This window comes from Pteropus medius, unplaced genomic scaffold (assembly GCF_902729225.1).
Source record: "Pteropus medius unplaced genomic scaffold, Ma_sr-lr_union100, whole genome shotgun sequence".
NCBI classification, from domain to species: Eukaryota; Metazoa; Chordata; class Mammalia; order Chiroptera; family Pteropodidae; genus Pteropus; species Pteropus medius.
The window spans coordinates 7,137,771-7,161,772 of record NW_024340699.1 but is presented as its reverse complement, the minus strand read 5'-3'; the positions used below and the strand labels follow the sequence as shown (position 1 = coordinate 7,161,772).

The window sequence follows — 24,002 nt, the reverse complement described above, 5'->3', positions numbered from 1 at the left end:
AATTTTAGAGGACTTTCATCTCCTCTCATGCCTCTCAAACACCATGGTGCCTTTCTCTGTCACTCCCCTCTTCCAGCCATCTTCAAATTTAATGACTTTCTCTTGGCCTAAAGACAAGAAGCACGGATGGTACACTTTGAGATTTAAGTTGGTTTAAAATTTAGATGATGCTTTCTTCATGAGAGGTGAGTAAAGGGTGGAAATAATTTACAGTTCTCCATGAAACATTTTAAATACTTTTAAAGAGGGGGAAACTGTTGGTGAAGTCCCTGCGTTTTAAAACATGCAGCTCGTCTCATTCATTTCCCTTAAAAATAAAGAGAAATCTTTTCATGATAAGAAAATGACCTTTTTAAAAAACAGTAACAGTATCATGCTATAAACAAATCCAGCCAAGGATGGAAGGAGGTTAGTATCATATCCGTACTAATTTCAAAGCCACCACCGACTTTCTACGTTATTCCCTAGTGCGAGTTTGTACATCTTCATAATGCCTTCAGAATAATTTATTACATAGTAAAGATTTTAAAAAATCATTATCCTTTTGATCTAAAAATCCTTATACTTCAACTTTAATATGTTCTTTCTGAAGAAGTTGCCACGTATATTTTATTCCTTGGAGAAGTCAACAGTAAAGAACTCAAGTAATGTTTGGAGATCTTCCAAATCCATTTTCTAAAAATTTCATAGAAGTTTTTTGTTGTGTCTATCTACTATGACACATACTTTGGGTACAAAATGTAAAGACCTGTGAAACATTTAGATAAAATCTAGGTTGGTGGAAGCATTAGAAAGAATTTCCAGATATTTAAACTAATGATTTAAAGTTTGTTTAATATTTAGAAGTACTTCTTGCCTATGGCAAATATATCAGCACAGCATAAGTAAAATATGCACAACATTGATTTATGTATCTCTGCTTAGGCTACTTCGAACTCTTCTTTTTTTTACTACCAAAAACCAAGGGTGGCAGACATTTCTGTTTGGTTTGGCATCCCAAAGACCGTTTTTGTGAAAGCAGTCACAGACCACCCAAATATTATAGTATTATATTTTCAGTATCAAGGATATATTATCCTAAGGTAATTTTGTTAATTTGTCAAAACTAAAAACCAGTCACGCACACACATCCACGCACATTCACATGCACACGCACAATGACTAAGCTGATGAATCTTCCTCGAGGAAAGGACTCAAACAATAACCAAATCTATTCTCCCAGGTTCTTTATAAAAGGTTCACCTCAAATCTACCAAGAGCTGAAGAACTGCAGCTTTTAGGCCTTGCTACGTATTAGCTTTTAAAAATTGTTCCTTTTATGAGGCTCTTAGAAGACAACAGAGAGACCAAAATTAACTCAGACAAGCAAATCTGATCGCACTGTATCATTGCATCATCTGAACAGGGTCACCCAGGGGTGCACTGGGCAACAAGGCTGCATGTCTTAGAGCTCTGAAGAAGGCTTTTTAGACTCCTGTTAAGATAAAGAGGAGTTTTTGTTTGAAAATTTCTTCTGTTAGAACAAAAGGCATTAAAAAGAGTAATAGCTATTTATTGAGTGTTTATTATGTGAGCATTTAGCTCACATAACAGTGATAACCCATTATGTTCATTGGACAATGCCCTTACTGTGGGAGATGAAGGAAGGATAGAGAAAGAACAAGAACACATCTAAACTTCAGGGAGTGTGTGGGACAGGAGACATGAATGTGCCCATATGTCGGGCACATCATTTCCCCCTATGTTTACAGTACGTGTGCCTAAATGCACTAAATATCTTTATGCCTGATGCATGTTCACATTGTGTTCTGTATGTTATTGTAAGCATTATGCTTTTATATGTGCTTATCACTGTATAGGGTTCCATGTACAAAATCTTGCATTCTCTACTTTAGAGTCAGTTTAAGGGATTTTTCAGGGGTGATTGTTTCTATGTGTGATTATTTTACCTCTTGTTTGAGTATAGAGCTAAGGAAGATACAACACTTTTATACTGCACTAGTTTACATAATCCCCACGGCAACCTTTTAGAATGGGTATTTATATTCTCTCTTGTTATTTTACAAATGGCATAAAAGGATTTCAGAAAGTTTAAGAAATTGGCTGACCACCCAGCTTTTAAATGGAAGAGGTGAAATTCAAATCCAGGTCTGTATGAATCCAAAACCTAAGTTTTAACTGCTTCCATTATTTTAAAAAGTGGTACAGCCAATCTTGTCTTATTTTAAAGGGATTACTAAAAAGCTGTAGAAATGTATGACATGTTCTATTAGAGAAAAAAATAAAGGAGGGAAAGGCCGTTAACTGCATTAATTTTCTGGTGTGGGAAGGAGAATACACCCTTTGTAGAGTTCTGTTCTTCTCCCCTTTTGTTTCTCTTCTATCTCTAGGGAAATGACGAAGATAGGCTGAACCTAGAACTGGAAAAAGTCAAAAGTAACTAACTAACTAAACTAACTAAACTACCTACCTACCTAACTAAATAACTAATTAAACTAACTACCTACCTATCTACCTACCTACCTACCTACCTACCTACCTAACTACATCAAAAACAAATTTGCCTGTGAGTTTTATGCCCCTTGTCAAGATTTGGAATACTAGTGTTTGGAAAGGAAAACAGACTCCCATAACTAACCCTGGGAAGTGGAGTCTTCTTAGAAAAAGAGTTGTGATTTAGTTCTAAATAGATTCCTAAAGATTTTCCATCATGCAAAATATGGTGCAATTTGTAAGTAACGGCATAGCTGCATAATGGAGGGCAGTGGCTTTGATGAAAATTCACTGTTTAAGCCAGCAGAGGAGCTACATTTAAGTCAAGGACTATACCCTTTTTATTCAGAAGGACTATACCTTTTTTATTGTCCTTTTAAAAATTAGAGGCATCATGTTTTATAATAATGCCCCCAATGCTATATAAATTATGAGACTCCTACTGACTGTTCATGATTCATAGAAACCATGATTCCTAGAGTTCTAATTTGAGAAATTCCAAGTCTCTGCCCCTCTCCTTAAGTATCTTTGCCCAAGATCGAGGTCTTCCTGGACAGAATAAAATTGCTATTTTGCATCACTCCTTTAAGTTGAAAACTACAAAATACACACAGAAAGATCATCTACGGTATACAAAGCATTCGTACAGAAAAATGCAAGGTCTGTAGATATGTGTAGAATGTAAGCCCCGCCTCTCTGCTTTCATTGCCTTTCCATCCTGCTGCCCATTAGCCATTCTAACCAAGCATCTACAACTGCCTCACTCCAGAATGTTCCATAAAATATTATCAAGGTCAAATCCAAAGACCTCTCCTCATTCCTCGTCCCGATTAAACACCTTGCAGCTTATGGCATACTTGACTTTGCTCTTTGTGATTCTCTCTTCTTCCAGGAAGAGGACAGATTCACCCTTCTTTTCTCTGAGTATCCTTCCTCTATCAACTTTGCTGATTCATCTTTGGACTGCCTCCTAAAAGGCAGCCTTTCTAGAATCCAGTCCTTGGTCCTGGTCACTCTAAATCCCCTGTCCCAAACATCTTACTCCCTGATGTAGCTCTACTTATACCTCTGGGTGACGGTTTCCTTATCTCTCTCCCCACGTTTACTCTCTGCCTTATTTTCACTAGAGCATTTCCAAGTGCCTGTTTAACATCTCCATACAGAAATTCAGGAAAACCTATACTCGATATTTTCCCAAACCGAACTTCTTGTTTCCATGCCAGATGTTCTCCTCTTTCTAGCTTCTGTCTCATTTATTAACTTTCTTCTAATCTAATTATCCTACTATAGGCCCTAGAATCACCCTCAAATCTTCTCTCTCCCTAGGAACCCACCTCTGCCCACTCCAATCAGTTATTGCCACTGTCAAGTTACCTCTGAAACCTCTTCTCACCTCATTCCTTCCCATCACCCTCACTGCCCTAGATGAGACCATCATTGACTGGGAGCCTTCTAGTTCCTCTCTTTGGTCCAAGCTCTCTTCCTCCCAACAGAGATTCCACATGTAGAACAATTTTTCTAAAATACAAATTTAATCAAGTCACTCCTTTGTTAATAACTTTCAGGGGTCCAAACTCATCTGGTAAAGTCAAAATGCTTTGGCATGCAGTTCTAAGTTCTCCAAGCTGGCCCAGGGGGAGCTTTCCAGTCTCCTCTCTGTTCACTTCCAGTTCCTGTCCCACCCACCATTCTCTTCTCTGTTATGAGATTATTCTTCATTCCCCAATCCCACCAGCCTAGATGCAGCTCTGAATCACGATTCTGTCATCTCCTTTTCTCGAGACAACACCCGTTGTCTTTTCTACCCAGAACGATCTCCCTCTAGCTTCAAAGCCCAGTCAAGTACTAACTTCTTTGTAAAAGCTTTAATCACATAGTGACGTGTATTACTGCCTACAATAATATGTATTATTGCCCATCTTAGATAGTAGGTATTGCATTAAGCCTATTTCAACGTCTTCCTTGTTTACTCCTTGCAACAGATCCACGGGTAAGTACTTCCATTTTAACAATGAAGAAACTCAGGCTCAGAGAGATGAAGTAATTTTCCATGTCCCAAAAGCTAGGAAGTGACAGAACTGAGCTTTAAAACGAAATAGTCTCATTTCGAAGAAATGTGTTTAATTACTGTGCTATTCTACCCCCTGTCACCCTTTAGGTCTCTTTCTTCCTACTAGCGTGTGAGTTACTTGAAGGCCAGGATTATGTGAAATTCATCTTTACATGCTCAGTTCCCAGCAGGTAGTAGACGGTAAATGTGTGATGACTTGTCTTCAGAATGAATGACGCTGCAGTGTTCTCCTATAGTTAGAGGCGACCTGCACTGCTAACGATGATTGGGATTCTTGCTATTTTGTTCTCATCCCACACTTCTCGCTCTGCTCCTTACTCTGCTCATCCTCGCTCGTTATTGGCTTTGATCCTTTTGCCATTGCTTTTTTCGTAAACTCTGTGGGTCTAGGGTGGTTGCATTGCCATGTTTACTGGATTAGACTTCTTAATTAACATTTAACTCTCTTTTCCTGAAGAACAAAATGAAAGCACGAATGAAATCACCTTTTAGAATCCCTTATTGAAACATGAGGCAGCGCTCCCACTTATGATGGGTTCCCAGAAAAAGAGGACGGCCCCTCTCAGTAAAAACGATACAGTCGCCATCGCTGTTACTGCAGGATCAATGCAAGGACAGGGATTAACATTTCTGCCCGAGCACCTGATAGCCAATGGTTATGAAGGAGGCACCAGAAATCATGCTGAATCACTTGCATGTGATAAATCTATAAGCTTTAAAAGCATTCTAAATTGATTAAATATGGCAACGAAGACAAGTAGTTTGAAAACGATAATGCGAAAACAATCAAGAAGTGTTTACCATGTACCAGGAGATCTGCAAACTGTTTGATATACCTCATCTCATTTAATAAGCACAAGAATAAGGGAGAAGTACAGGTGCTATCCCCAATTTCCAGAAGAAACAATGGTTTTGACAGCTTAGTAGTAACCCGAAGGGACGATAGTGGACAGAGCTAGGGCTCAAACCCATTTCTCTTTGACTCTAAGATCCCTGCACTTGATAGATATGCTATTCTTTCTCCAATGAGTTCCCATCACAAATAATGATATTGGCATCTAGTGAAAGATTAGGTCTGTCTTCCTCAGCCATGCAGCTATTTGTGGCAGAGCTGGGGAAAGAATTTAGGTCTCTAGACCTGATGGTGCAGCATATTATTGGAGGAGGTTGGAGGTTTCTCCTAAACCTCCAACCTCCTCCAATAATATGCTGCACCATCATAGCGCACAGAGTGTACATCATTCTTGTATTTTCTTTATACCTGTTTTTTATTTTTACAGGAACAAATTAGAAGTTGAAAGAACCTATGAATATAGACATGGTTTTCCTAGGAGTGACAGTGATAGAAACTTTTAATATTTTTAAAGCACTAAGACCACTTGATGGATCCTTGAGAAAATGACCCTGAGTTGTGTTTTGAGTCTACTTTTTTGTATACATATTTCAGAAAAGCAAATAAAGGTATATAAGATCAAACTGTCATTCCTGTATCTTCAATGTACAGTCATCCCTCTTTCTTAACCTAGTATTTCAGCAGGAATACTGCCATGTGCCCTATTATACTGAAAACATACACACACATACACAAACACACACACACACACACACACACACAGAGTTTTCCTTTAGAAGGCATGAAATTATCTTCTTGTCATTCCCCATGCCCCTAGCTCATTGGTTTGTTCTCTCTCCAGCTTAAAAAATTTCTGTCCAGCAAAGGAACTATCAACATAATGAAAAGGCAACCAATGGAATGGGAGAGAATATTTGAAAATTATATATCTGATAAGGGTTAATGTCCAAAATATAAAAAGGACTCCTATAACTTAATAGACAAAACCATAGATAACCCCATTAAAAAATAGGCAAAGGACTTGGAAGTCATCTTTGGTGTTTCTTTTCCATATGCTTCTCAGCCAATACATCTTGAAATATTACTACTTCTACCTTCAAAATATATTGTCAGACGTTTATCACCACCTCTACTGGTCCTAGACACTGTCACTTCTTGTCTTGGTTACTACGATAGCCTCCTAACTGGTCTCCCACCATGGCTTCTTGTACTTTATTCTAAACACAATAGCCAGAGTGATATTTTTAAATGGGAATTCAGACCGTTTCACTCTTAAAATACCTGCATTGATATCCATTTCTCTCAGAACGAAGACTATAATTTTAAATTCTCTATAATGTCCTACATGATCTGGTTCCACTTCTACCTCTTTGACCTCCTGTCCTATTATTCTCAACTTGTCTTCTGCTACAATCACATCGACTTCCTCAAATCCACCAGGAATATTCCTAAAGTCTCTGCACTAGCTCTTCCATCTGCCTGGGACATCAGACCCCCAGAAATACGCTTGTCAGTTTTATTTCACAACTAATTTCCTTGCTTTCCTTAAGTTTTTGTCTGTTAAAATGTCAGCTTTTCAGTTAAGCTTCCACTGTCATCCTCATCCCATTTAAAACTGCAAAGCTACAATCACATACTCTCAACTACCTTCGCTCTCTGCTTTTTTTTCATAGCATTGATCACTTTCTGAGTTTTTTTTTGTCCTTCTTTCTTTCTCCCAACCCCTTTCTTCCTTCCTTTGCTCCCTTCCTTCCTTTCTTTTTCATTCTTTTCTTTCTCTCTTTCCTTCCCTCCCGCTCTCTTTCGTTCTTTCTTTTCTACGTGTTCATTTTTCACTTTCTCTTTTTCCAAGTACAATCTAAGTCATAAGAGGGTAGGGATCTTTTCTAGTTTGTTCACAGATATATCCTAAGCATAATACATAGTAGGTACTCAATAAATATTTTGAATGCAGCAAAAGTTTATAGTTAAATGGTGTTGCCACTCGTCAATACATTTTGAAATTGCCCTAGAGATCAATTTACCAGTCATATGAGAAAGCCGATCTGATTTATTTATGTTTTGGGGCCACTATCCATTTATAAATTAATTTCTTTCTCTCTTTCCTCTGTAAAAGCTCATTCAGTTTTGCTCCCTTTAATTGAGGCAGCAGAGACACAAAGAGAAAATAAACAGAACATTTTTGAATTGAGAGATTATGCAACCATACCAGAACTAGAAGTCATTAGGAGCCCTAATGAAAATCACATAAAATAAATACAGAACTATTATGTTCAAGCCAAAAATATGTTTTCAGTCTCTTTTGAGTGTTCCCTCTCCTCTACCCAACATTTAAAGAGTATTCATAGTTTGCTGCTGGCCCTCCACTATTCCTTATTTTTCTGCTTGTGTGAGTTCATTTATTTCTGTGGGCATATATTATAGATCACTGTTAAGCTGTTGATTCTCAAATTGATGCCTCCAGTTCAGATCTCTCCTTGAGGTTCCATTCTCAATAATTATGCAACTATCTATGTTCTCTTTCTACTTGGATGTCTCCGGCTACTTAACACTGTACAAACTTGAAATCTTGGTCAGCCTCTAAACCCAAGCCCTATCCTTTCTAAGTCCTCCCCATCTTAGTACTTAGGAATTCATTCAATTGCTGAAATTGAAAATCCTTGGTTGCTTTTTTTTTCATCAGCTCCTACCTTCAAACCGTTACCAAGTTCCGTATATTCTATTTTCAAAATACATCTCAAATCACTTACTTTTCTACCTTGGTGATGGCTACAGCATTTCCCCTAAGTTCCCAAAGAAATCGATGCTAAATAAAATGCTAAGGAATTCCAAGGAATGGGAGTTCACAGGTAGAGAGATCGGAATGGACATCCAGGCATCTTCAAGAATTCTTTAACACGAGATGGGAATGTGATGGACGGGTGGGTGTGGGGCTAACAATGAAAGCAAGGGGTATAGGCTAAACAAAGACACAGAGGAGAAAAGAATATGCTCTGGAAAAAGTAAGTAGCCCAGTTGGATTGGAGCTGAAAATACATTTAGAGGAGAAGTGGGAGCAAGGGCTAAAAACATAAAATTGGACTATATTGTGGAGGGCCTGAAACACCACAGAGGGACAGATTAAGCTGATTTGCGTACTTCCTGCCTCCCCATTGTGCCTTGTTGTGCGAAGCCATAAGTGTATATCAGCGGAAGTGGAAGACGGCCTGTATTCTCTTAATTGTTCTGCATTTCACTAGGGTCTTTTCGGTTCTGAATGTACAAGAGAATGCCCCAGAATATATAGAACTTTTTCTACTCGTTTTTTTTTCTATAACATCAATTATTAAGCAACACTATTAGCAGAAGCACATGCTTATTATAATAGTAATTGCTTCCACGTGATTATTTTCAGAGCATTTCTTTATGTACTGAGATATTTATCTTACATGCAGCACTACTTATTTTGTAAAAATACCAATAGCTGGGATACCACTGTGTTTATGATTACTATCCTCATTGAATCAAAGGCACCGCAGATAGAGGAAGTTTTAAGAATATTTAATACATCATTTACTTGATTCTCTCTCCTCAAGGTGCTTCGCAGATTGTCTTAGCAGATGTGAATTTCCTTTCATCATGTGGAATACAATTCTATCCTTGGTTTGTTATAAATTAATCTGAAATAAAGTCCTGCATTCTGAACAACAGCTGAAATATTTACTATATAAAAAATTCCCTACCCAACTCAAAGCGAGCTTTAGGTTTTGGTTAATGCAACCATTTTAAACCATTTTCCAGTTTTTGAGCCTGATGGATTAAATGAATTTCTGAGATCTCCAGGTCCATACTGTTTTTTTCTTTGTTTCTCTCTCCCTCCCTCTCTCATTTCATATATATATGGTGTTCTCTCTTACAGAAAATATTCTCATGATTTTGAGAATGTGGACAAGTGATTTTCACACCTGTAAATGAACATTTCGAGCCATTTGTATAAATAAAACACAACGGGATTTACTCTGGGATCATGTAGGCATTGTAAAAAGTTACTATAAACTCAAAAATGAGAAGAATAATTCTATCTTCTTATCTAAAGAAGACATAAAAATAACAAAATAATAAATACAAATAGACAATAAACACATGGGAAGCTGCTCAGCTTCACTCTTATTCATAAATAAAAACCAGAATAAAAATATCTTCATCGATAAATAAAAAAAATATTGAAATATTTTTCAGTGACTCCTGAGCACGAATGTGTGTGCCAGTCTCTCTCACACAGTGCTGGTGCAAGTGTAAATTTTCCTATAGAAAATTGGTTGAAGAGAATTACAATTCTGCATAACAATGTATGTCTTCAATCTTCTTGAAATTTATCATTAAAAAAAATAGGAACGTGCACAGAAATTTAGCTATAAAGAGTTGATTCACCACACTGTTCTTTAATGCTTCAGAAGTAAAAATAAGTTAAATGTCCAATGAAAGGAAATCAAGGGACTGTCTTATGCTAAAGAAATATTATGAACTCCTTAACTATTGCAGAAAACATTTAATGCCATGGGGAAATGTTTATATTTTCTGAAAAAAAATATAGCTACATAGGGCTTGTAAACCATGATGTCAACTTCTGTAAAAATATTTATATTGCACACACACATACATACATAAGCACACAGACTGAAAAAAAACATGCACCAAAATATTAACCATGGTTATTTCTGTTGTCAAGTTTACAGGTGATTTCTATTCTTCTTCAAGCTTTTACTCTGTGTGTGTGTGTGTGTGTGTGTGTGTGTGTGTATCATACACACCCTTGCATATTTTCATATGTTTTAGATATACTTTTATACTTATGTTATATAGCTTACACATATGCATATTTACATATACATATATTATATATTAACATGTGTTAATGTTATATATTATATATCTTACTTTGGACATCATAAAGAATTAACAATTAAAAAACAGCCTTTTTTTTTTTTTTAGCAATTATTAATACTAAAGTGAAAATTGGTAGCATAAGGATTCTGTTTTATTTTGAGAGTCCAGATGACTAAGACTATTTAGAAAAGCAAAAAAGATACCACTTTGTATCAAATCCTATGGAACCTGGTGAATATATTTACTTACTAAATAAATGCTGAAAAAACTTAATGTACACTTTCAAGTGTTAGGAAAAAATATATACTCAAAAAGTTAAAATGAGAGCATTGTAAAAGAGGAACATAGTAAGATTGAAAAAAATAAAGTAAAAAATAAAGACAAATAGAAGAATTGAAATGAAGTAAATATATCTCTTTCAAGTCAGATTTTAAAAAAAGAGGGATAAAAATAGAAAAGATTAGGAATGAGAAGAGAGAACGATCTTTACAGAACTTAAACAAATTGCTTGAGAATATGACACCAAAAGGGCGAGAAGGATGTAGAAACAGGAAAAATCTTCAAGAAACAGTTAGTTAATCAATGTGAAGTAAGTCTAGGCAATGTTCACCTATGACACACTAGCTGCTCCTTTAAAAATAATGTTATGACCTGTTTTCCTGTACATAGCAGTATTTGATGCTATTTCATTATTTAATCATGTGATTAGTATAAACTCTTGAGTCCATTTATTCTAACACTGTATGGTAAGTGTAATAATAGATTACTCTGTAAGGAACATTCCCTGTACTCAATGAGCTTCAAATTAGATGCTTTTCAAATTTTAATATCTTAATTACAAGTAGTCAATGTTGATACGCTAGTCAGTGGTTAATTTCTCCTACTGAAAAGTCAGGGAGCACAGCTCTTCGTAGTCTCGAGTTTTCTTGGGTCCTCCCACCTGGATTATGGCTTCTCCCTCTGTGCAAATGTGTGTGCACATGTGTGTGCCCGTGTGTGTGTCCGTGTGTGTCTGTGTGTGTGTGTCTGTGTGCTTTAATCGGAAGTTTCCTAAAGTATAACAGTTTCTTCTAAAATAGACTTAGTACTTCTCCAATTCTTCTTGGTCAGACCATAATTTCTTAGCATGAAAAGCAAGGCTCTAAGTCATCAGGTTCCTAAGCCTCTTATTGTTTTGTATCTGCTGCTGTCTAGTGAAATCACTATGTTCCTATTAGTCTGATTAGAGGTGGATTTTGTTTTGGAAGAGAATGTTCCTGAATAATCATTATAATCTTTGCATCACCTCCTCATTCTTCAACCACCATACACATTGGTTTTCCCTCATTTGAAATATCTATCAGATCTTATTCCCACTATATAAACCCTAAGCCTCATTTACAACCTAATTGAAACTCTGTCTCCTCAGAGCTGCTCTTACTATTCCAGTCTGCTGACGTATACAACGCTTATTTCCTTATTTCTCTTTTGAGAATAGACAGGACATTCTCTGTACATGTATAGGGGTACTTGCTTTCTTCAATAAACAATGAAGTAAATATTTTCATCTATCCATATAAGAAGTGAAAGTTGACACATGGAATCGAGAGAAGAAAATAGGAATTATTTATAAAAATACGAAGGGATGATCGGTACAGATAGCTATGAGCAACAGGAAAGACAACTTAATAGGCTGCCACAAGATTATCTAAATATTATGAGAAGAGCCTGGTTGCTTAGACTTCTTTTGTCTGCTGAGAAAAAAAATGTCTAAAACAATGGTCACTTAACATTTTGTTATATACGTATATAAATATAAAACTCTTGGACAGACCTCCAATCTACACATTTCTGCATTTATGTAATCTATTACATGTATGTATACAGATAACTAATATATTACATGCACTATAAAACATACTCAAGAATAGAAATTTTAAAAATATAAAGAGAAGAAAAGTAAATTTAAACAGAAGTTTTCACTTTTTTTCTTCGTCCCAGTAAATTGTGATGTTAAAGTCATATTTTTGAAACATGACCCCACTAATCTTCACAAAAAAGTAAAATGAAATGATAGACGACTTCACAAATGGGGTGATCAGTCCTCGTGGATGCAGGGTGTTACAGGGGCAGATACAATTCTAGGGGATGAGATCAATGTTGGGAAGGGAGGACATAGAAGAATATATTTTATATTTTAAGAAATCAGCCCCCCAATCAAATCAAATATTACTTTTTTGATGACTCAAACTGGTTCAGGGCTTCCCAGAAGCAAGAGTTCTCATGAGAGAATTGAGAGACAGTGGCCTTTTTACGTGTATTCTGATTTACATGGGTGGAACAGCATAACTGGAGCAGTGGTGTGAGGCTTTAAAAATGACTAACGGAGTTCAAGTGAAGACAAGTTCAGCACAGGCACCTCTCCTCTCCTCCCCCTAAAACTGTGCACTGCGTCATGTGTACAGTCCTCATTTTGGCATTTTCATATATGGCTTTATGTTACCATCTGCCTTGAACTTGATTAATTTCTACTTCTTGATATCTATCCCTCTCAATGACATCCCTCCTTCCAAATGCCCCCTCCTCCAATACACATACAGCGCAGATCCACATACAGAGAGACACACAGAAAGGCTTTCTATAATGCTGAGCATCAAGCAGCCGCTTCTTAAATCTTTTCAGAAATAAAATAAGCACCCTCCAAATTAAAGTATCTCCTCATCTGAGATGACTTAACTACTTTTCGCCAATGCTAAATAAAACAACATAGTTTTATCGGCATTATATATACGTATTAAAATATGCACACCTAAGCGATATGCATTTGCTTTCAAATGCCAATTTTCTTTTTTAAATTTATTTCAAAGATCCTTTTCAGCCAGGAATTGTATAATAGTGTATTTCTTGCATTAAATACATTATAAAGAAATACTTTTCAAACCTCTTCTTGTGCCTAGCTCTCTCCATGTAAATCCATGCCCTCCCCCCATCCCTTTTATGTTTAACGAAAGCAGAAATATTGCTGTCGTGTTGATCTTTTTAATTCCCTTTGGGCCAGTATAAACCTCCATGAATGGAAGTTCCAAAGAACACCAACTCAAATATTTCAGTTCCTTCCATTAGTAAACATGCTTGTATTTCAATTATCATTTCTCCTTCATGAATATCCTTAGGATGCGAAGAGAACTGGGTGTGTATTGCACTGTGAATGAGCGCCTTCCCTGAATAATGCTTGGGTATCCTCCTTATCCACTTGTAGAGGTGCACGTCTCAGTTTGTGGAGCACCGTTTCTGGCTCTCACTTGTTCCCAGCTCAGCATTTTCCCCGGCGCGACTCCAGATCTTTCTCTCTTGGGGTGCTAGAGTCTTTGAATTTCACTGCATTTTCCTCTTCTAGCCTTTGCTCTACTGTCTTCCACTTCAATGCAACAGACTCCGTAAACCACTTGCCTGACCGAAACTGGACAAAAATTAGCACAAAGTCATTGTTCTCATCTTTAAATGGCTTTCTCCCCCAAAGTCCTCGATCTGCTCAAGTAGCTAAAGTTTTGAAAATTTATTTCCTAAAAGTCCACCTAGATGCCTTCACATTAAAATTGCTTTAAATATGTGTTAAAATCAAAGATCCTGACTAATTTTTCAGTACTTCAGGGCACCTGCTTTAGAAGATGGTCATGGCATATCACCCCTTTACAATTTCCTCTAACATACATAATTACTTTACTAAATTCCAAATTAAACTTATTTTTCCGTGATTTCATTTTATTTTAGTTTAGTTTATCCTTAAAACTATTTTAAATTTGTTCTAGAAAAATTAAGCTCATTTTACAGATGAGTCAAACTTATAAAAAGATGTAACAACTACTCTAAACACATGTTAACTTAAACTAAAATTGCTGGTTTTCAGCTATTTTTATCAATTTTAGTATCTCTTGATTTTCCTAAAGTTTGGATGTAGGTCAAGGTTGATAACTCAAGTGCCCACAAAGGCTATGGCAGACCTTAAAAATAAGAGGAGCCACGTAATGGAAGCTCAGGTGACTCAGATGACATGGGCCCAAATAGAAACATTACAGGTATTATTTCTAACCCAATCGGTCCCTGGAGGAACAAGTATTACCGGGTCTTTAATATTTCAAGAGAAGCCAAAAGTACATATTTCTAATATGAAATCTCCCACTTTTAAAATGTTGGTTTATGTCTAATTTTGTAGACACTTCATTGACCAAGTGAACAACTCATAAACGATAGCTCGCGACCCCCATTTTTACTGACTATTCCATCGATCTCCTACGTCCACCTTTGACTCTAATATTCCTCAAACTGAGTTCAGGGAAACCACGAAGGACAATTTTCTAGGCAGTGGTTTCAGCTGGTACTAAATAATATTCAGCATTAAATCACAAGTAATGGTTTTGCCCTTATGGATAAGCATGTATGCATAACACCTACACATTCACAATTTCTATCCTATTTACAAATCTATCACTTCAACTTTCCTCTTTGCACTCAATGGCATCTCAATTTCAGAACGGGACAGTGAAATGTCTCATTGCTTCTCATATGCTCTTTTCAATCCCTTTTGAATTTGCTGTTATTTTCTGCTCAAATTCATCCTGATTCAGCTGTCTGTAGAAAATTTATACTGTCAACTTCCTTAGCTTTAACTCATTTTATTTATGGCCTTAATAATTGATTACATCTCTCCCCCAAATGGAAATTTAATTTGATCCTTGACAAACAACAACTAAACTAAAAAGTGGCTGGACGGTAAGCAAAAAAGTTAAAGAGTTTTCTGAGTGAAGAGGCTTCCAGTCGTGACTGACAAAAACATTTTGCCTCTCACTCATTTACCGTCTTTGCTACTTAACTGAAGTGAAAGTACAGATATCAGGAACTCAGCAGCTTAAAACCAAATGATTATCCACCAAGCCCAATGTCTCCCCAAAGGCCTGGAGATTACATATGTAATAATCAGGCTGGCCCTGCCAAAAGGAAGGCTTAGTGCTTCATTTTATTTATTGTATTTATTGAATGGGGCCATTGCTTGATAGCCCCTGGGAGCACTGACAAACATGAAAGAAATCACCAAAGGAAAGGAAGAAATATATAAATAACTGAGAACCGTGACACTAAAGTTTATAATCTGGAACGCGTAGCACTGGAATCGGGCACATACTTTGACAGTCCTTCTAGTATTCTGTTCTACTTTAATGTAAGTATTGCTTAATTTGCCAAAAACCTAAATCACTGAAGTCTCATACAGGTTTGTTTGTAAAACATCAACCTTTTCCTTGCTTATGTATTAAGCTATTTGACAATGTGATATTTCTAAATTTTGTCTGTTCTATATTAACAACTGTATTTTAGCATTGTGATAATGATATATTTAGGACACCTACTAATAATTTTACAAAAAGGGATAATAAACTTCTTGTAAAATCAGGTGCCTCCACAGCTTCTAATATCTGCAGTTTTAGAGAATTCAGTCAGAGTTATTAAAATCAAATCATCTTTTAATTTCGGAACAGACAAGACTGAGAACCTGTGACATTTTGTTCTCATGTCTTTTTTTTCAATCCATACTCAATTTACATTCTTCTTTATAAATGTTGCTCTTTCAAATTTGCATGTATAAAAAAATAAAGCTTAAAAACACAGTTTGAAATCATTGTCACCAACATGGATTTGAAGTTTGTTTTGTTTCCTTTCATGTTTTTTAAGGAATCGAGACATTTTCTTTAGGTTATGTGGAAGTTTTTCCATAGAATTTGGAGAAAAAAATCATCCCCGTGTCAATATCAAAAGTACAGTCAAATATTACTATATGATTTTTGTAGCCAACTCTCTTATTATTCTTACTCTGACTTTAAGAGCAAAATTATGAGCCCTGGGATATAATTATCTGGTGCATCTACAGTAAGTTTTACATCATTCTAGGCATTTTCTGTAACTTTTAAATGTAGGGCGGGGGAGAAGAAAAGCGTACAGGGGATTATGAGACACAAAATAAGTTTAAGAGTGTGTAAGAGTAACAGCGTGGGGCGGAGAAAGAAACCCGCAGAAGGTCTTGGATGTGTTTACTTACAGGGCACTCTGTTGTGAAATTTTCTGAGGTGGCGCTTTTGGAAGAGAAAGGAAAAAACTTACCTCATATGACAAATGAACGCGATGTGGTTGGCAGTTAACAACCTGCAGACACTGTCCCTGGTTCTAAGGAAGATGCTCCCTCCCCTCAGAGTTCATGCCTCATGTCTCAATTAACATGCAGCGAGTACGCGGGTGTGCTCAAGCCCTTCCGAGGAGACACGAACACTGCAGACCTCTGCCAAGAGGACTCACAATCTAATAGAATCTGTGTTCCACAAATACACTTTACACAAATCCATTATGTGCCGAGAGCCGGCCTGTTTTATAAATGCATTTTGTGAAATGCAATGGAATTAACCCAACATTTATATTTTCAACCTCAAAGTACATTATGAGAATTATAAATTTCCCAATTGACAACAGATGAAAATGAACATTGTCCTTATTTACTTTGGGTGGAATCGGAGAGGGGAAGGATAGGATAATTTTTTTTAAAGCTTTAACCAAGGCCAGATTTAGTTTTCTGTAATTTTTGGCTTCCTATCCCAGAGCCAAGCTCATTTTCTTTGTCTTTTTCCTTTTTCTTTCTGCATTTCCAATAAAATAACTGAAACTAGAGTTATGCTGTGGGGAAAAGAAAAACTCAAGGATATTTTAAAGTCCCCAAGGTGAAGAAACTGCCTAAGGGACTCAAGAGTACATAGACCAGATTTTTTTTACAGTGTGTGCTATTCTGCATTTTTAAGAAGGCAATTAGTTATTCTTGTGTATTAGTGACTGCCCCATTTTCTTCTAACTCGGGTGATACCAAGGGCCTCGGAGAGGATATATTTTAAGTGGGACATTTATTACTCAAAAAAAGGAATGATTTTAATTTGAAGTCACTGGAAAAGCCCTTTCTGTAGATGCAGTCAAATTTCATAGTGGTAAAAACAGCCCGGCTGTTGTCAGCTCTCATTGCCATTTCTAACTAAGCCATTGTTAACTCAAAGACAGAGTTAAAAACCAGATAAAATAACCAGAACCCGAGGGTTTTGTCTGTTTAAAGCCACCCGAGCCAGCACAATGTTAACGTGATGGTCATACAGTGAGTGAAGGACTCAGAGCTGTAAGTGGTGATAATTCTAAAATGTCCATGCTGAAAAAAAAGAAAAATTCCTCTGTGTTCAGCTTAACAGGACCTACAAGTTTCTAGTAGGTCGTCTTTGTCACAGCAGCATGCAAGAAGAACTGTTGGCAGTTGGGAGTTTTATTACGTTCGTTTGAAGGTTGGATACATATTCCATACTATAGAGAGAGAAGGTGGTTTTGAGATGTTTTCACTTTCTACCTATATTTAGCAAAACACAATAGAGAAAATTTTAAATAAGCACTGTGAAACTCTATGTACCCCCAAGATCCTACCATAAAAATGAAATTTAAAAAGGTATGGGATCCAAAGAAAAGATTCATTGTATGAGCACGTATCCTTAAAATCTAAAATGAAATCGGAGTGCTTCTTTTTTCAAAGCATAGATTCTTGTTACTTCCTGTTCAAGAGAGGCATACCTAAAAGGTTATTGATCTAGTTCTGAAGGACAGAGTGTTTATTATGGAGGAAGCCATTGCGGGGTACGAGTGTGAGGAAATTAATGATGGCTTCGCAAGTGTCCATGCCGTGGTGTGAAACCAGTGGGGCAACTGTCAATCTATATGATAATACATCCCCCAACTTCATAGAATCAGTGATGTGAAAACACATTGATTTCTCTGTGAGCTAAACAGACTTTGTCAAAAGGAAAGAGCAAGAAGTCGACTGAAGTTAACACCTCGGCCTGCAGAATAGCTCGTTCCTCACTTTTTATTTTCTTAAAAGTTTATGATGTGACGTGTAAAATTTCTCATTTTTATTTCTGGCTCCAAATGACAACAGAACGTGCATTATGTACCTCTTTTGAATATGGGAACTACTGAAGAATCTTAAGAAGAGAAAAGGAAACACATTCTAAATGTACATTTTAAAATAACCATCTATCACCAAACCTTGGACTCTGGCTTCGGTATCTCCTTTGTGCTCTGCCAGATGCGGGCATGAAAGAGTTGTTTAGTGCTTCTATTTTTCGTCATGCGATTCTGACTACATTATAACTAGCATTATAGAAAAAAAAAATGAGATGCTGTATCTAAGGTTGTATTTCTTATCAGTACGTAGGTATTTATATAGGCTCCTTCAAGGTGAAAATTGCTCAAATGTGATGTTTCAAATAATGTTGGAAAAAGGAGACGACTACTGGTCTACCAAATACACCATGAATTATAAAGTTCTACCATCCATAATAGTTCTAGGTAAATTTAAGGCAAGTATTTTTGCTCCCTTTGCTTCACTGGAAACCTCCCCTTATTAGTTGAGTTTTTAAAGATGGATATAGTTTTAAAAAGACAGGGTGCAGACTCTATAAATACATATAAATAATTCTGTGTAGATGGTTCCCATGAGACCAATGAGAATACCAAATGTGGAAGATCTCCTGACACACCTTGTTTAAAATGTTCCTTAAGTTCTTGGAGTGTAAGTGATTTTATTTATTAGGCCATCAAACTGCCTCCATGTATGATCCTATCTGACACACAATGAAGTTAAAAAAAGTACATCGGTAAATGAATTCAATGTATGCCTTTAAGAAAACTTCTGAAAGTAATTTCCTATCAACTAAGCATCATAGAGTGTTGTATGTGCCAAGTGTCAGAATTCTGTTAAAATTCAAAAGGAGTCAAGTGCAGATTTTTCCTTGAGAGCACACCTTGATTAGCTACACGAACGAAGGCATAAGACGCATACCCTTGTCCCCACTGTAGAATAAATTATTTCAGAATTAAACATAACTTTAAATGCAACAAAGTGACATCTTTTTAAATTTATGCAACTTACCTAGGAAATGATGTATTTTCAACAGTTTTGAGATTTAATATTTAGCTATGCTTTTGCATTCACAACAAGCTGTATGCCTGCAAATTTCTTTTTCTTTTTTTAAATGCAAGAAAATACTTAAAGCTGCTCTAGTAGGAGTTTATAATATTTATATAAACATCTTTAACTGATCTATTTGTAAACATTTTAATGGTAATTCTTTTTAGCAAACACACAATATATTCATAACAACCCACATAGCATTTGATGTTTTCTTCATAAATCAACTGTAGCTAATGCAATTTGTCTTTTAAAAACGTTTTTGACTAAACACAGTTCTGAGTCTCTCAGAAATCCACAAATAAGCACCTTATCTCTTTAATGACTTTCTTAGGCTTCCCTATATTTACTGCTTAATGATCGGAAGCATTTAATTTTCAAAGTTTCATTAAAACCTATCTACAAAGCTGATGGATAAGCAATAGTGATTTGTGATAGAAGATGTGGGGAGCCATTAACCTACACAGGTACCAAGGAGAAAAGTAAACATATAAGAGAACACTTTTTTGAAGACAAGTCTCTTCCTATTTGTCATTATTAAACTCCAGAGTATCTGCTCCAAGTTTGATCTTCAATACGGATATGAGGCATTGCCGCCTGGAAATGAAAGTCTAAGATAAGGTAGCATTCTTAAGAGATCTTCATGAAAAAAAATAACCCAGGTTGCCATTAACTGGGAAGGGGAAATCAATACAAAGACCTAGAAACTTGTGGAGAGAGGACATTTTCTAGGTATAGGTCATAGTTTATCAAGTTTCCACTTTTGCAATGTAATTTACTTGCTAATAAGACCCACTGACTATACCTGGCTACTGTGTTATCATCAAAAAGAGATTTTAAAATTCTCTTCTCATTTCTTAAGCACTTGAGGTTGGCTGGTTTATTTTCCCCCAGCTCAGACTGAGTAGACGAAGTCAATTTAAAAGAAAAATGAATGGTTTTAGATGCCTCTTTATTAAAAATAAAATAAAATAAAATAAAACGTCCCAAGCCCAACACTGCGCAGTACCCAGAACATTCAAAGGTATTTAAGAAGCAGGCCTACCGTTCTCATCATCTGACTTATTGTCGTTGTCAGAATCGGTCAAGGTAAGGGCCGAGTTCTCACGGCTGGACAGGCCGGAGCTGCGCCTGGATTTTATCCCTCTCCCCCAGAGTCTGATGGCGTGTTCTGGAGACACCCCTCCCTCTGTATCCGAGTCAGCGTCGGACCCTGTGCTCAGAGAGTAGCCCTGGTGAAGGATGCCCATGTCGGAGCAGTAGCCGCTGCGGTGTGGGGAGGGCTCGCAGATTCCCAGCTCAGCAAGCGTGAAGTTAGTTCCTAGGGTGACAGCAAGAGGGACTGATTAAAAGCTGTGACATGCTTTCTATAGCTAAATTTCATTCTTCCAGAAAGCAAACAGACACTTTTCCCATCAAAAAAAAAAAAAAAAATTGGCAAGATTTGCCACGGTATATATAGGACGAGGTCTTGCACAAGAGTATTTAGGATATCGGGGTAAATTTGAGAACAAAAAAGTAAGCGTCTAAGATTAATTTTCATCCTAGGACAAAATGCTCAGGTTTTATTTTTAAAAATTTTAAGCATTTACTGTTGTCCAGGTGGCACCATGTAGCTAAAAAGCAAAAAAACAAAAAACGCTGAATTTAGAATAATACCTAACATATACTGAGCACTTACTTTGCTCCAGGTATTTTTTTATTTTACAACTTTTATTTTAAATTTTATAACAATTTTAGAAAGAAGATAATACTATCGCAATCATTCTATAAATAAGGTGACAGAGGAACAGAGAATTTAAGTGACTTACCCAAGGTCACACATCTAGATTGTAGCAAAACCTGGATCTGATCTTGAGCAGTGTGTCTTCATGCCAAAGAACCTTAATCCTCCAATAAATGTGAGTGGTGGCCAGGAGACCTGGTACCAGTCCTAACTTTCCACTGGTCTCACTGTGCAAGTCTTTTACTCTTTGAGCCTCACTGTTCCCATTTGTAAAATCTTGGCATCAATCTCTTAAATTCTTCTCAGGATAACTGTGTGTCTTCTCAGGATAACTGTGTGTCTATATACCAAACTGTTTTTTTAAATGAGTTATATATTTAATTAAATCAGTATCCTATGGATGAAGAGTTAGTCCTTTTGTTTTTAAGTGATATCAAACAATTTCACCTTGCTAACACGAGGTTTCACCAATGAACAGTGAATATGAGTGCGTGTGGGTGTGTGGTTTTAGGAGAACAAGAGGTTAAAAAATGTGTCCAAGGTCACACTTGGGAGTGTGGCTGGTCCAGGATTCACCTCTAATCCACAGAACCCAAGCCTGTGCTCTTTCTACAATGTAAAATGGTCTCAATCAAAAACCAACTTGGCGACATTTTTGCATAGTGAATGCTCTATTTGTGTGCTTTACCATTCAGGTTCTCAAAAAAAAAAAAAAAAACCGAAAAAACAAAACAAAAAACAAAACATTTTAAGGCTTCAATGCAAATTAGATGGAATCATGTGGTACACTCCATTTATTGACATATAAAGCTGTTTTTCTGTCTTTAACCAACATACAGACAATAACAAGACGCAGTGAAGAAATGCACTACTGTAAGTAAAGAAAACTGTATAAACAACATCAGAACCATGAGATTACTCACTCTATGTATAATGATTATATGAGAATCGCTCCCTGTCACTCATGTCTGCAAGCTCACGATAAACTTCGCACTCTATGATATTCCACATACATGATATCATTTCTCGGCTTTTATTTTTAAAAAGCACCAAATCACTGTGCATATGAACCTAGTGTGACTTCAATTTGTAACAGGCACGTATTTTTATTCTGAGGTCTGACTTTCCTTTTCTCACTGCGCACTGAACTTCCACAGCTGTATCTGGCTGTGGCAATGGAATCAAACCCAGTTCTAGACATAATTGTCTCTGCAGACTGAAGCCTACTCATTGGGGAGCTAACCCAAGCACACAGTCCTGTGGGCACGGGATGACTTCCTATCCCCTGCGCAGGGAAGAGGGACGTCCTCACTGCCATCAGCACAGTTCTAAGTGCTGCCGTTTATTCCCTGGGCCTACTTTGTCACGCTGTCTGAAATTCTCTGCCCAGCATACTCTGTTCCAGTTTGGATACCTGTCTCATAATTGTACGTTAAAATGTGTATTGCACTTTCAGTAGTCTGCAAACTAAAGGTATTGAGTTAATATGTAGATTTGATGCTATAATACTTTTCTCTCTATTGTTGCTTTCCACATTCTTAAGTAAATGAAAAAAAAAAGTTGTTGAATGCTAGTATTCTTCCTTCTCGTCTTTAGGGCTCATGTTTGTTCTAGACAGTCATGAAATATATTGCTTCCTTTCCCTACCATAAATGAAAACGAGCCAAATTAAACATACATGCTTTTATTCCACATGTGGGGATTTTTAGCTATATGATTCCATTTGAAATGGAGTGTTTATGTATTAAGGCAACTTTCCTGACGGTTTCCCCACATCTCATTATCTGGAACTAGCTTCAAAAACCTCCTTGGGAAAGGAAAACATCTGTGAGAGGAAAGGAAGCCTCAGTTTTCAGAGCATCTCATGTGCTTTCTGTCTGGGTACTAGCAGTAATAGGCAGTAAGCCCAGGCCATGGGAAGCCATTGAATAAATATAGTGTCCTTTCGTTAGTTATCAAATTTATTTAAAGATGAGAAATTAATACATTATTTTTCTTTTAAACCAAATGAGATGATCACAAATCAGTTAAAATTTGCATACAATTTTTAAGTAACCATAAATGTTAGAAAAGAAAAGAAGCATATTTCAAAAGTTTCGACTTGGAGCTTACGGACCTAAAGTCACAAACGAACAACATTGTGAAGAAAATCAGAGGTCCTGCACTGAATTCAGCATAAAAAAAGTAAATAAGTTCACACTGGCTTCTAGAAAGGCAGGTTTTCCTCTAAAAACAGAATTGTTTCCTCAGAAACGTTACCTTTTAAACACCTCCTCTTCCTCTTCCAATAGGATCACTCCTTCTCAATGCCATCCATGTCTCACAATTCCTAGTTTGGTATCTTTTTGTTCTTAACTGACCCAAAAAATAGGAACATCATTCTAAGTGCCTGGGACATATTCTGGACCAAGCCTTTCCTAAGTTCACTGGTTTAAGATATGAAACAGGTGAGCCATATACACAGTAGAAAGAAAAAACTGGTCTAACATTTATTAAATCATTCAATGGATATTTATTGTTCCTGGTGTTGTGCTGGTCATTGGGGGTATAACAGGGAGCCTTATAAAAATACAGTGCATGGTATTTATAGTTGAATCAGGAAAGTGACATTAATCAAAGAATCACATAAACAAACTACAATCCATACAGTAATAAATACTACATAGGAAAAGGACAGGAAGCACATATATTGCTAAGTCAGAATTATCATGTCATGGTAATGCCAGGGAATAGGTCATCTGGTGGCCCTACCTTTACCCTTTCACAGCTTGCCCAGCGGACGTCCATCTAGCAGTAGATTCATGACTTTGAGGGACTGGACATTTAATCCATGGAGAAGTCATCACATCCTTTTCAGTTTCCCAAACATTTTTCTATGTGAATTTACTTCAGACAAAATTTTTCATGTAGTTCATCTTACAGCTCATCATGTAAATATACAGGGGAATTTTAATAGTATGCCAACGTATTGTTTGCA

General features: G+C 36.6%; 1 protein-coding gene across 1 annotated transcript in view; it reads right to left on the bottom strand.

Annotated features, from left to right (window-relative positions):
- The window catches only part of TENM2 (teneurin transmembrane protein 2), a 1,175,329-nt gene that overhangs the window by 755,765 nt on the left and 395,562 nt on the right, over window positions 1-24,002 (bottom strand). Inside the window, exon 6 of the mRNA XM_039877364.1 lies at window positions 20,345-20,620. Coding sequence (XP_039733298.1) covers window positions 20,345-20,620 — 276 coding nt within the window. The remainder of the gene's footprint in view (window positions 1-20,344; window positions 20,621-24,002) is intronic.